The sequence below is a fragment of the Pleurodeles waltl genome, chromosome 6, assembly GCF_031143425.1.
Source record: "Pleurodeles waltl isolate 20211129_DDA chromosome 6, aPleWal1.hap1.20221129, whole genome shotgun sequence".
NCBI classification, from domain to species: Eukaryota; Metazoa; Chordata; class Amphibia; order Caudata; family Salamandridae; genus Pleurodeles; species Pleurodeles waltl.
The window spans coordinates 724,952,963-724,967,289 of record NC_090445.1 but is presented as its reverse complement, the minus strand read 5'-3'; the positions used below and the strand labels follow the sequence as shown (position 1 = coordinate 724,967,289).

General features: G+C 48.8%; 1 protein-coding gene across 2 annotated transcripts in view; it reads right to left on the bottom strand.

Moving 5' to 3' along the window:
• The window catches only part of EIF3A (eukaryotic translation initiation factor 3 subunit A), a 541,057-nt gene that overhangs the window by 106,557 nt on the left and 420,173 nt on the right, over positions 1 to 14,327 (bottom strand). Inside the window, exon 19 of one of the 2 annotated variants that reach the window (XM_069239244.1) lies at positions 13,394 to 14,151. In XM_069239244.1, the coding sequence (XP_069095345.1) occupies positions 13,394 to 14,151 (758 nt within the window). The remainder of the gene's footprint in view (positions 1 to 13,393; positions 14,152 to 14,327) is intronic. The other variant, XM_069239245.1, reaches the window with a different exon arrangement.

Sequence of the window (14,327 nt, the reverse complement as noted above, 5' to 3'; positions counted from 1 at the left end):
CCATTAGCCTTGAAGAGACACGTGGTCGGGCCGACCAGGCCCCGACAGGAGATCGAAAACCCCGAAGGGCCACCGGAGCTCTTCAAAATTTGGTGTCGATCTGTTGTAACTAACCCGATACCGAACGCAAACAATACCGTTGAATTTTCCGAGATTCTAACTATCTTTCCGAACCGAAACACGGAGCGAAAAGGAACATGTCCGAACCCGATGGCGGAAAGAAAACAATCTAAGATTGAGTCGACGCCCATGCGCAATGGAGCCAAAAGGGGCGGAGTCCCTCGATCTCGTGACTCGAAAACACTTCTTCGAAGAAAAACAACTTGTAACACTCCGAGCCCAACACTAGATGGCGGGATGTGCAAAGCATGTGTATCTTCAGCTACACATACCATCGAACATATATATATATACCCCCATATATATATCTCCAGTACATACAGATATACCTGTACAGATACATGATGAAATTCCAAGAAAAAACAGTAAAAAGAAACTATTATAAGACACTACTGTAACATGACCATTGTGTTCAAATCCGCTTACTCATGTGATTGTCATAACGTTCTTTTATTCTTCTATACATTTCTATTTTTTTCTCACTTTTTTTTTTTTTATTGTAAACAATGTGCATACCTGTTCTAGGATGGAGGGATGTAGGAGAAATGACTCACCTTCACCTGAAGAGATTCCTGAGAACCACTTGGCCCACTGCTACCTCTCCGTGAGAAAGCGATTCCAAGCAGTAGTGCTTAGTGAAAGTATGACAACTTGTAAGGAAATGGCTCCCTGTTGCAGTTACCCCCCACTTTTTGCCTGATACTGACTTGACTGAGAAGTGTGCTGGGACCCTGCTAACCAGGCCCCAGCACCAGTGTTCTTTCACCTAAAATGTACCATTGTCTCCACAATTGGCACAACCCTGGCACCCAGGTAAATCCCTTGTAACTGGTACCCCTGGTACCAAGGGCCATGATGCCAGGGAAGGTCTCTAAGGGCTGCCACCCTAGGGACCCCCCACTCAGCACATACACTGCTTGCCAGCTTGTGTGTGCTGGTGGGGAGAAAATGACTAAGTCGACATGGCACTCCCCTCAGGGTGCCATGCCAACCTCACACTGCCTATGGCATAGGTAAGTCACCCCTCTAACAGGCCTTACAGCCCTAAGGCAGAGTGCACTATACCACAGGTGAGGGCATACGTGCATGAGCACTATGCCCCTACAGTGTCTAAGCACTGGGCTGGGGCCAAAGCAGTTGGTGTCTCCATCTTCTCTGCAGGGTTTTTCAGCTTAGCAGTCCTCTTCTTCTTAGGTTGCAGGAATCTAGTTTCCTAGGTTCTGGGGAGCCCCTAAATACTGAATTTAGGGGTGTGTTTAGGTCTGGGAGGGCAGTAGCCAATGACTACTGTCCTTGAGGGTGGCTACACCCTCTTTGTGCCTCCTCCCTGAGGGGAAGGGAGACATCCCTATTCCTATTGGGGGAATCCTCCATGTGCAAGATGGAGGATTTCTAAAAGTCAGTTACCTCAGCTCAGGACACCTTAGGGGCTGTCCTGACTGGCCAGTGGCTCCTCCTTGTTTTTCTCATTATCTCTCCTGGACTTGCCGCCAAAAGTGGGAGCTGTGTCCAGGGGGCGGGCATCTCCACTAGCTGGAGTTCCCTGGGGCATTGTAACACGAAGCTTGAGCTTTTGAAGCTCACTGCTAGGTGATACAGTTCCTGCAGGGGGGAGGTGTGAAGCACCTCCACCCAGAGCAGGCTTTGTTTCTGTCCTCGGAGAGCACAAAGGCTCTCACCGCATGGGGTCAGAAACTAGTCTCTCAGCAGCAGGCTGGCACAGACCAGTCGGTCGTGCACTGAACAATTGGGTAAAATACAGGAGGCATCTCTAAGATGCCCTCTGTGTGCATTTTTTAATAAATCCAACACTGGCATCAGTGTGGGTTTATTATTCTGAGAAGTTTGATACCAAACTTCCCAGTATTCAGTGTAGCCATTATGGAGCTGTGGAGTTCGTTTTTGACAGACTCCCAGACCATATACTCTTACGGCTACCCTGCACTTACAATGTCTAAGGTTTTGCATAGACACTGTAGGGGCATAGTGCTCATGCACCTATGCCCTCACCTGTGGTATAGTGCACCCTGCCCTAGGACTGTAAGGCCTGCTAGAGAGGTGACTTACCTATGCCACAGGCAGTGTGAGGTTGGCATGGCACCCTGAGGGGAGTGCCATGTCGACTTAGTCATTTTATCCCCACTAGCGCACACACAAGCTGGCAAGCAGTGTGTCAGTGCTGAGTGAGGGGTCCCCAGGGTGGCATAAGATATGCTGCAGCCCTTAGAGACCTTCCCTGGCATCAGGGCCCTTGGTACCAGTTACAAGGGACTTACCTGGGTGCCAGGGTTGCGCCAATTGTGGAGACAACAGTACATTTTAGGTGAAAACACTGGTGCTGGGGCCTGGTTAGCAGGGTCCCAGCACACTTCTCAGTCAAGTCAGCATCAGTATCAGGCAAAAAGTGGGGGGTAACTGCAAGAGGGAGCCATTTCTTTACACCTCTGATCTAGCGTCCTCTGGCAATTGGTTAATAAAAGGTGCAATATCCGCCCAAAGCGGTCTGTCAAATCTAGACAGAATAGCCAAGGAGTTGGCAGCTCTAACTACTAGGCTAGCCATAGACAAAAACCTTTTGCCTATGTTATCTAGCCGCCTACCCTCTTTGTCTGGGGGTGCGGAAATCGGGGCAGAAGGATTCTTCGATCTTCTTTGAGCTGCCTGAGCCACTACTGAATCCGGGGGAGGATGTCCTGTTAAGCATGTTGGTGCATCATCAGGAGCTTTGTACTTTTTATCCAGACGTGGCAAAACTGCTGTGACTGTTGCCGGATTATTCATGACTTTAAGGCCCTCCTCCCACAGGTAGTTCACCATCGGGATAGAGCGCACAGACTTCTGAAAGGGCTCTTTAAAATCGTACAGGAAACAGTCCGTTTGCTTAGTAGGTAACGGTAAGGCAAAACGCTTGGCTGCCCTCTCTAGAAGATTGTGAAATCCTCCAATGTCTTCTGGTGGGGATTCCACCTTCGAATGAGAAGGAGAAGAAGGAGCAGAGATAATGTACTCGTCCCACTCTGAGTGAGTGTCCATGAGCTCTCCTTCCTGATCCCCTTCTGAGATGTCGGTGTCCTGGGGAATTGTCATGTCAGAAGTAGCCACATTTGGGAGATGCAAGGACGTTGGTCTGATGTGGAGTAGAAACACCAGAAATAGGCGATGGAGGAGGTTGTTCTCCTTGAGGAGGAAACCTTCTGTTGTAATCCACTAACATCGCTCTAAGGTCAGTAAGCAGTGCTGAAGGAATAAACGGCCCCTGTTGATATTGCTGTTGCTCTGAGTAAACCTGAGGATCATAAGCTTCTTCATATTCCTCATCTTCCTGGTACTTTACATTCAATTCAGAAGGACTGTGGGCTGTTCCAAAAGGCCCGTCTTCATCTGAATCTTCATCTCCCTCCAAAAGATGTACTGGCACAAGGGAGGACACCTTACTAGGTGATGTGTGGGTTGGTGTTAGCTTTTCTCCTCTCTTTAGATGTTTTTCCCTCGTCGACGGTGTCGTTGACGACGTGTAAATAGACTTCATCATAGACGGTGCCGTCGATGCTGGACGCACAGTTATTTTAATAGCAGACAGTCTCGCCGACGAGTGTACTGTCGACGACGGTAGGGCTGACACTGACATCAGCGCCGTTGACGAAGTGTAGACGGTCGTCGTAGCTGCAGTTCTCGTCGAAGGTTGGGTACTTGTTCTCGTCGACAATGTCACTGGCGGAGCCGTCGACGATGAAAATCCAGAAGTAGATGTTGTCGTCGGCAATGCACCCACCGACGGTGCCGTTGACGGGGAATCCATCGACGAAGCCTTTTTTCCAGTCACAGAGGATGGCTTCTTGAAAGGCACAGATGGTGGAACAGATGAAGACTTTCTGTGCCTCTCAGAACTGGAAGAATGTATTTTCCCCTCTTTACTTGAAACTTTCGTTGGGGAAGAAGATGGGCTGCGACCCTTACAAGACCCTGAAGTAGTCTTTTTGAGGGCCTTTGAGATTTGTGAGGGAGATTTAGAGCGCGATCTTGCCCTTTTAGATGATCTCTTAGATGTTGATGATTCCTCACGCTCAGAATCAGAAACTGGATCCTTCCCATGTTTTAGTTTCTGCAGCCATATTAATAATCTGCCTTCCCTGTCTTTTAAGGTTTTAGAAGAAAAAGTAAGGCAAATCTTACAGTCTTTGGCTGAATGATCTGGGTACAGGCAGTAAATGCAGTCTTGGTGAGGGTCTTCAGAATGAAGCCTTTTCTTCCCACAAGTCTTGCAGTCTCTGAAGAGACTCTTCTTTTCCTTGTCAGACATAGTTGAAAAATAGGTGACCAATCCAAATAAATGAGTTTCTCTGAGAGAAAAATAGTTGAATAAAGGTGTGAAGACAGAGCAGAGCTCTGAGGAGACTCCCTAGCACGACGTGCGGTAGAAACTCTGAGGTGCTAGAGCTTCTCTCAGGAGGTTCTGAAGGGTGCCATTGCCTGATTGGTGGAGGCTCAGGTTTGGTCCTTTTCACAAAATGACTCTGATAGACTATAGAATCGAAGAGGCCTAGGGCCTTTTTCTCTTTAATATGTCTTAACATTACATGTGAAAATTGTACCGGGACTCCCATCTCGACGACGGGGAATGATTCAAGCATGTGAATCTATTAAAGTTCCAATACTGGAGTAAGCAAAAATCCCATATTTTAAAGCCTTTGTTAACTCCATGTCATGAAGCTTACCTCAACTCATTCTTCACCATTGAATGAGCACAAGATTCCATACCCTACCTTGCAATCAAGCTAGCGAGCAATGTGAATAAAACCACCACATTTAACAACTAGACCATTACTATCCAAGTTTTAGCCTAACTAAACACATGGCACCACCTCAGCTTTTTTTGTGACTGAGACAGATAGGCATAAAAATAACTATTGTTCCATGCATTCAGTACCTCTTCCACACCTTCTGCTGACCCCCTCTGAAATATACCTTGCGACCCCTACAACAGAAGCTCCCCCAGGTTCATTTGGGATGAGAAGAAACCCCACCTACAAAAACACCTGATGTATCCCCCGACATGGGAGGGCAAATAGCCAGTGCCCTTTCTACTGCGTTATTACCAAGCCTCCCAACTTCACTTTTTGGTAGAATGGAGCAGATCACTCTCAGAGAAACACAGGTGCTTCACGAATCAGGCTGTGGCATTCTCTCTCATATAGAAAGAACCCTGGCTTCTCCGCAACCACTGGGCATAGGGTCTGTATTCATTCCCAGTCACTAGTTCAGTCTTCCAAGTATGGGATGCTGAAGCGATCAAAGCTGGTTTAACCTCTTTCCTGCCCCCTACGACTCAAATCTTGTCCAACCTGGACTTTTCTCCAGTAATGCAAAAAGACAGCTTTTGGCACTGGCGGGAGGGTGGGTGCAAAGGAATAGCATGCCTATTTGATCACCAGGGGTTATCCAATTTGAGCAACTAAAATCCGACTATGGGCTCGCAGAAACATACCGTATCCAATATGTAGGAAGTTGGCTCTGTATGTGCTATTTCAAAGTAAGGAATAGCATGCACAGAGTCCAAGGGTTCCCCTTAGAGGTAAAATAGTGGTAAAAAGAGATAATACTAATGCTCTATTTTGTGGTAGTGTGGTCTAGCAGTAGGCTTATCCAAGGAGTAGTGTTAAGCATTTGTTGTACATACACACAGGCAATAAATGAGGAACACACACTCAGAGACAAATCCAGCCAATAGGTTTTGTTATAGAAAAATATATTTAGCGACAGATGCCATCGAACATATATTTTCTTAGTTTATTTTAAGAACCACAGGTTCAAATTCTACATGTAATATCTCATTTGAAAGGTATTGCAGGTAAGTACTTTAGGAACTTTGAATAATCACAATAGCATATATACTTTTTACATGAAACACATTTAGCTGTTTTAAAAGTGGACAGTGCAATTTTCACAGTTCCTGGGGGAGGTAAAGTAATGTTAGTTCTTGCAGGTAAGTAAACCACCTACAGGTTTGAGTTTTTGGTCCAAGGTAGCCCACCGTTGGGGGTTCAGAGCAACCCCAAAGTTATCACACCAGCAGCTCAGGTGCAAAGGTCAAAGAGGTGCCCAAAACACACAGGCTATAATGGAGAGAAGGGGGTGCCCCGGTTCCAGTCTGCCAGCAGGTAAGTACCCGCGTCTTCGGAGGGCAGACCAGGGGGGTTTTGTAGGGCACCGGGGGGGACACAAAGTAGCACAGAAAGTACACCCTCAGCAGCGCGGGGTCGGGCGGGTGCAGTGTGCAAACACGCGTCAGGTTTCCTTCAGGTTTCAATGGGAGACCAGGAGGTCTCTTCAGCGGTGCAGGCAGGCAAGGGGGGGGCTCCTCGGGGTAGCCACCACCTAGGCAAGGGAGAGGGCCTCCTGGGGGTCACTCCTGCACAAAAGTTCCGTTTCTTTAGGCGCTGGGGGCTGCGGGTGCAGGGTCTTTTCCAGCCGTCGGGAAATGGAGTCTAAGACAGTCGCGGTCAGGGGGAGCCTGGGGATTCCCTCTGCAGGCGTCGCTGTGGGGGCTCAGGGGGGACAACTTTGGTTACTCACAGTCGTAGAGTCGCCGGAGGGTCCTCCCTGAGCTGTTTGTTCTCCACCAGTTGAGTCGGGGTCGCCGGGTGCAGTGTTGCAAGTCTCACGCTTCTTGCGGGGAGTTGCAGGGGTCTTTAAATCTGCTCCTTGTAACAAAGTTGCAGTTCTTTTGGAGCAGTGCCGCTGTCCTCTGGAGTTTCTAGTCTTTCTTGAAGCTGGGCAGTCCTCAGAGGATTCAGAGGTCGCTGGTCCCTTGGAAAGCGTCGCTGGAGCAGGTTTCTTTGGAAGGCAGGAGACAGGCCGGTAAGTCTGGAGCCAAAGCAGTTGGTGTCTTCTGTTCTTCTTCTGCAGGGGTTTTTCAGCTCAGCAGTCCTTCTCCTTCAGGTAAGTTGCAGGAATCTAGTTTCTAGGTTCAGGGAGAGCCCTTAAATACTAAGTTTAAGGGCGTGTTTAGGTCTGGGGGGTTAGAAGCCAATGGCTACTAGCCCTGAGGGTGGGTACACCCTCTTTGTGCCTCCTCCCAAGGGGAGGGGGTCACATCCCTAATCCTATTGGGGGAATCCTCCATCTGCAAGATGGAGGATTTCTAAAAGTTAGAGTCACCTCAGTTCAGGACACCTTAGGGGCTGTCCTGACTGGCCAGTGACTCCTCCTTGTTATTCTCATTATTTTCTCCGGCCTGGCCGCCAAAAGTGGGGGCCGGGGCCGGAGGGGGCGGGCAACTCCACTAGCTGGAGTGTCCTGCGGTGCTGTGACAAAGGGGTGAGCCTTTGAGGCTCACCGCCAGGTGTTACAGCTCCTGCCTGGGGGAGGTGTTAGCATCTCCACCCAGTGCAGGCTTTGTTACTGGCCTCAGAGTGACAAAGGCACTCTCCCCATGGGGCCAGCAACATGTCTCTAGTGTGGCAGGCTGCTGGAACCAGTCAGCCTACACAGATAGTCGGTTAAGTTTCAGGGGGCACCTCTAAGGTGCCCTCTGTGGTGTATTTTACAATAAAATGTACACTGGCATCAGTGTGCATTTATTGTGCTGAGAAGTTTGATACCAAACTTCCCAGTTTTCAGTGTAGCCATTATGGTGCTGTGGAGTTCGTGTAAAACAGACTCCCAGACCATATACTCTTATGGCTACCCTGCACTTACAATGTCTAAGGTTTTGCTTAGACACTGTAGGGGCACAGTGATCATGCACTGGTGCCCTCACCTATGGTATAGTGCACCCTGCCTTAGGGCTGTAAGGCCTGCTAGAGGGGTGTCTTACCTATACTGCATAGGCAGTGAGAGGCTGGCATGGCACCCTGAGGGGAGTGCCATGTCGACTTACTCATTTTGTTCTCACTAGCACACACAAGCTGGTAAGCAGTGTGTCTGTGCTGAGTGAGGGGTCTCTTAGGGTGGCATAATACATGCTGCAGTCCTTAGAGACCTTCCCTGGCATCAGGGCCCTTGGTACCAGAGGTACCAGTTACAAGGGACTTATCTGGATGCCAGGGTGTGCCAATTGTGGAATCAAAAGTACAGGTTAGGGAAAGAACACTGGTGCTGGGGCCTGGTTAGCAGGCCTCAGCACACTTTCAATTCAAAACATAGCATCAGCAAAGGCAAAAAGTCAGGGGGTAACCATGCCAAGGAGGCATTTCCTTACACAATACCTCCAAGGTATGACAGTGGGTGATGCAACCCTCTATTAAGCCACGGGCTGTTCTCAACAGCGGAAAATAGGTTCTCCTCAAGAAAGTCGACCAACACCTTATCACCAAGCCCTACAACTTGCTGGGTAAGGGGGTCAGACATGCAGGACAATATAGATGGGAGGACGAAGTGGGCAGGTCTCTTTCTGATAAGGAGTAGCAAGACATCCATTACAGGACTTGGCACACAATATGGCAAACAGCATACAAAATAGTGTTGTATTGTTTTTTTTAGTCAACACAGAAAAATATGGGGTTCACCAATTGTAAGGAAATGCCTCCTTGGCATGGTTGCCCCCTGACTTTTTGCCTTTGCTGATGCTATGTTTACAATTGAAAGTGTGCTGAGGCCTGCTAACCAGGCCCCAGCACCAGTGTTCTTTCCCTAACCTGTACTTTTGTATCCACAATTGGCAGACCCTGGCATCCAGATAAGTCCCTTGTAACTGGTACTTCTAGTACCAAGGGCCCTGATGCCAAGGAAGGTCTCTAAGGGCTGCAGCATGTCTTATGCCACCCTGGAGACCTCTCACTAAGCACAGACACTCTGCTTGCCAGCTTGTGTGTACTAGTGAGGACAAAACGAGTAAGTCGACATGGCACTCCCCTCAGGGTGCCATGCCAGCCTCTCACTGCCTATGCAGTATAGGTAAGACACCCCTCTAGCAGGCCTTACAGCCCTAAGGCAGGGTGCACTATACCATAGGTGAGGGTACCAGTGCATGAGCATGGTACCCCTACAGTGTCTAAACAAAACCTTAGACATTGTAAGTGCAGGGTAGCCATAAGAGTATATGGTCTGGGAGTTTGTCAAACACGAACTCCACAGCACCATAATGGCTACACTGAAAACTGGGAAGTTTGGTATCAAACTTCTCAGCACAATAAATGCACACTGATGCCAGTGTACATTTTATTGTAAAATACACCCCAGAGGGCACCTTAGAGGTGCCCCCTGAAACTTAACCGACTATCTGTGTAGGCTGACTAGTTTTAGCAGCCTGCCACAAACCGAGACATGTTGCTGGCCCCATGGGGAGAGTGCCTTTGTCACTCTGAGGCCAGTAACAAAGCCTGCACTGGGTGGAGATGCTAACACCTCCCCCAGGCAGGAATTGTCACACCTGGCGGTGAGCCTCAAAGGCTCACCTCCTTTGTGCCAACCCAGCAGGACACTCCAGCTAGTGGAGTTGCCCGCCCCCTCCGGCCAGGCCCCACTTTTGGCGGCAAGGCCGGAGAAAATAATGAGAATAACAAGGAGTCACTGGCCAGTCAGGACAGCCCCTAAGGTGTCCTGAGCTGAGGTGACTAACTTTTAGAAATCCTCCATCTTGCAGATGGAGGATTCCCCCAATAGGGTTAGGATTGTGACCCCCTCCCCTTGGGAGGAGGCACAAAGAGGGTGTACCCACCCTCAGGGCTAGTAGCCATTGGCTACTAACCCCCCAGACCTAAAACACGCCCTTAAATTTAGTATTTAAGGGCTACCCTGAACCCTAGAAAATTAGATTCCTGCAACTACAAGAAGGAGGACTGCCCAGCTGAAAACCCCTGCAGCGGAAGACCAGAAGACGACAACTGCCTTGGCTCCAGAAACTCACCGGCCTGTCTCCTGCCTTCCAAAGATCCTGCTCCAGCGACGCCTTCCAAAGGGACCAGCGACCTCGACATCCTCTGAGGACTGCCCCTGCTTCGAAAAGACAAGAAACTCCCGAGGACAGCGGACCTGCTCCAAGAAAAGCTGCAACTTTGTTTCCAGCAGCTTTAAAGAACCCTGCAAGCTCCCCGCAAGAAGCGTGAGACTTGCAACACTGCACCCGGCGACCCCGACTCGGCTGGTGGAGATCCGACACCTCAGGCGGGACCCCAGGACTACTCTGATACTGTGAGTACCAAAACCTGTCCCCCCTGAGCCCCCACAGCGCCGCCTGCAGAGGGAATCCCGAGGCTTCCCCTGACCGCGACTCTTTGAACCTAAAGTCCCGACGCCTGGGAGAGACCCTGCACCCGCAGCCCCCAGGACCTGAAGGACCGGACTTTCACTGGAGAAGTGACCCCCAGGAGTCCCTCTCCCTTGCCCAAGTGGAGGTTTCCCCGAGGAATCCCCCCCTTGCCTGCCTGCAGCGCTGAAGAGATCCCGAGACCTCTCATAGACTAACATTGCGAACCCGACGCTTGTTTCTACACTGCACCCGGCCGCCCCCGCGCCGCTGAGGGTGAAATTTCTGTGTGGACTTGTGTCCCCCCCGGTGCCCTACAAAACCCCCCTGGTCTGCCCTCCGAAGACGCGGGTACGTACCTGCAAGCAGACCGGAACCGGGGCACCCCCTTCTCTCCATTCTAGCCTATGCGTTTTGGGCACCACTTTGAACTCTGCACCTGACCGGCCCTGAGCTGCTGGTGTGGTGACTTTGGGGTTGCTCTGAACCCCCAACGGTGGGCTACCTTGGACCAAGAACTAAGCCCTGTAAGTGTCTTACTTACCTGGTTAACCTAACAAATACTTACCTCCCCTAGGAACTGTGAAAATTGCACTAAGTGTCCACTTTTAAAACAGCTATTTGTCAATAACTTGAAAAGTATACATGCAATTTTGATGATTTGAAGTTCCTAAAGTACTTACCTGCAATACCTTTCGAATGAGATATTACATGTAGAATTTGAACCTGTGGTTCTTAAAATAAACTAAGAAAAGATATTTTTCTATACAAAAACCTATTGGCTGGATTTGTCTCTGAGTGTGTGTACCTCATTTATTGCCTATGTGTATGTACAACAAATGCTTAACACTACTCCTTGGATAAGCCTACTGCTCGACCACACTACCACAAAATAGAGCATTAGTATTATCTCTTTTTGCCACTATCTTACCTCTAAGGGGAACCCTTGGATTCTGTGCATGCTATTCCTTACTTTGAAATAGCACATACAGAGCCAACTTCCTACACCAATGATATGGAGCTACAGTCACGAGAAATTATCCGTGGGCTCCTAAACCTTGCTGGGTGTCAAAAAGGAGGGGTGAGGATGCTGTGGGGGGGTTAGGGGAGGGGGTATTTTCTTTACGGACTATGCGGTCTCACACACTATGTAGTGTCATGCTTCATCATTTGACCAGCTAGCCCCACCCAGGTAGGATTTTAGATAGGCGACCCAGTGAGTACTCACTTTCACCGAGGTGTCCCATCCTTGTTTTTAATACACCAGCAGACACCACTATTAAAAGTTTAGATCACACACTGGTAACTGCCCAGGTGTTTTTATATTCCCTTAGCTTAGCTGGATCCCAATAACTCCAGATAACAATATATTTACGCACTCCCTCCCGTTCTTTTAACGGTGAGGTTGAGTCCGCCCAGGTGGCACTGTCCTACCTGGGTGGGGCTAGGTGGTCAAATGATGAAGCATTACACTATATAGTGTGTGAGACCACCTAGTCTGTAAAGGAAATACCCCATCCCCCCTCCATCCCCCCCCCCCCCCCCAACAGCACCCACACCCCTCTTTTTCGACACCCAGCGAGGTTTAGGAGCCCACGGATAATTTCTCGTGACTGTAGCTCCATATCATTGGTGAACCCCATACTTTTCGGTGTTGACTGGCTTTAGATGTAGGGAGCTAGTGTGGGTTGATTCCCACCAAATACATGTTTCTAATCTCCCTTAAACTCTCTGGTTGTGTTACGGTATTTTTTTTTTAACCAGAGCATGTATCCAGGCATGGAACCCTGAACGCTCAAGAGAATGTTGGAGGGGGTGCTGGGGTACTACGAACTTGCTCCACCTTTATGGGATTGTCCGAAACTAGGACATTACTGGGAATGCATTCTGGACAACAAAGATCATGCCTTTAAAACCACTGATCCAGAGGTTCCTGGCCCTTGTAATCCACTGACATTCCCACTTTGCTCACAGAGGGAAACAAATGGCCTTGGCATTTAGGGCAGTACATCAGGTGATTCTTTCCTTATGGGGCACCAATAGGATTCCTGATAACACCACCTGGTTAAAAAAATTGTGGTTCATACTGGGTATGGGAAAATTGTCTTTAGCTGTTGACCTGCAGAACGATTCTTATCCTGGCCTATGGGCACCATTTATTCACGTAATTGCCACCAAATTCAACATATTAACCTGCCAAGCTCATCTAAAACTGCCCAACTTGCTCAGAGATCAAACCCAGACAATTTCACCTCAACCTAATCTGCCTGGTCATCGCACTCATCTCAACATTCACCAATCGCCACAACACACTTCCACTACAGACCACTTTGTTACCTCTTATGAAGGAATCAGATCAGGGGAGGAGTGTTTATTTTGGGTTACTATTGTTCTTTTCTTTCAAAATTGCAGCTGGCTTGAGACTTTAATAAACAGAATTGATCCATGGGGAAAGATGAACTTAAGACCAGATCAAGCAGGTAGTCAGAAACAAGACTAAAACCAGGACCTACACTTCAAACACTGCAAGTACAGAAAACCCAAGGAGAGCACTATTGATCCACATTGAAAGCAGCTGAAAATATAATACAGAACTATCATCAGTACACAGGATGGCACCTTATATGGCTCTGAGATGGTGCTAAATGCTGGCCCATCAGTTATGTCAAGATTCGGTAGGAGAGTAATCTGCTGGTAGAATACAGTATCCATCAGAAGCATCCCACATTTTTCTGGTGGATATTTACATAGTAAGTATTTCTTGGTGTATGTGAGGAGTAGAGTTGGATGAAAAAGTGATCTATACGGGAGGTTGGAAAACAATGGTCTCATGGCATTCAAAAAAGTAATTAGAGCAATACAAGGACTAAATAGACCCAAAGGCTAGTACATTTCCTCAGCATAGAGGTCAAAGCTTGCAAATGAAAGCGAAGTATTTTACCAACTCAATCACTGCAAAAGAAGCAAGTGGTTACTGATATTGAGGCAAATGGAGTAAGCTCTTTATATTACATGCAAAGTAAGTCTGCTGTGGCTACAAGCTAATTGCAATTCAAAGGTAACAAAAGAAAAATCATATTTCATTACCTGGTCTCCCTAAAGGCTTCCAGGTGTCATCAGTTTCATTCCCTCTTCTGGAAGGACGATCATCATCCCAAGCACGCCTGGGCCCTTGGTCGTCATCCAGGCCACGTCTGGGCCCTTGGTCGTCATCCAGGCCACGCCTGGGCCCACGGTCGTCATCCAGGCCACGCCTGGGGCCATCATCCCAGCCCCTGCGAGGAGCTCTGTCGTCATCCCAACCGCGACGAGGAGCTCTGTCATCATCAATCACACGACGGGGAGCTTTGTCATCGTCCAGTCCACGACGAGGAGTACGATCCTCATCCCAAGCACGCCTTGGTGCACGGTCATCATCCCAAGGTCGTCTTGATGTACGGTCATCATCCCACCCCCGACGGGGGCCTCTGTCATCATCCAATCCACGCCTCGGAGCCCGATCATCATCTCCTAAACGCCAAGATCCTCTATCTTCATCTGCTGCACGTCTCGGTGGTCTTTCATCATCCAGACCTCTCCTTAATGGCCGTTCATCATCAAGACCCCGCCTCAATGGCCGTTCATCATCAAGACCCCGCCTCAATGGCCGGTCATCATCAAGACCCCGCCTCAATGGGCGGTCATCATCAAGACCCCGCCTCAATGGGCGGTCATCATCAAGACCCCGTCTCAATGGGCGGTCATCATCTAAAACACGTTTTACAGGCGAATCTCCACTCTTGACATCAGCACCTGCAGACCGTGAAGGTGGCTCATCACGTGCGTCTGCCCTGCGCCACTCCCTACTGGGGGGGTACAAAATAATAAAATATTAAGAAAAGAACATAAGTATTAGCATACCACATTTTAAAGATGGTAGCATAAGTACATGGGTCTATTTGACACCACTGTATAATGTTTGAAGCTCTGACTTTTTCATATCCTGCGTTTCAGATATAGTTTCTTAACCTCTGTTCAGGGT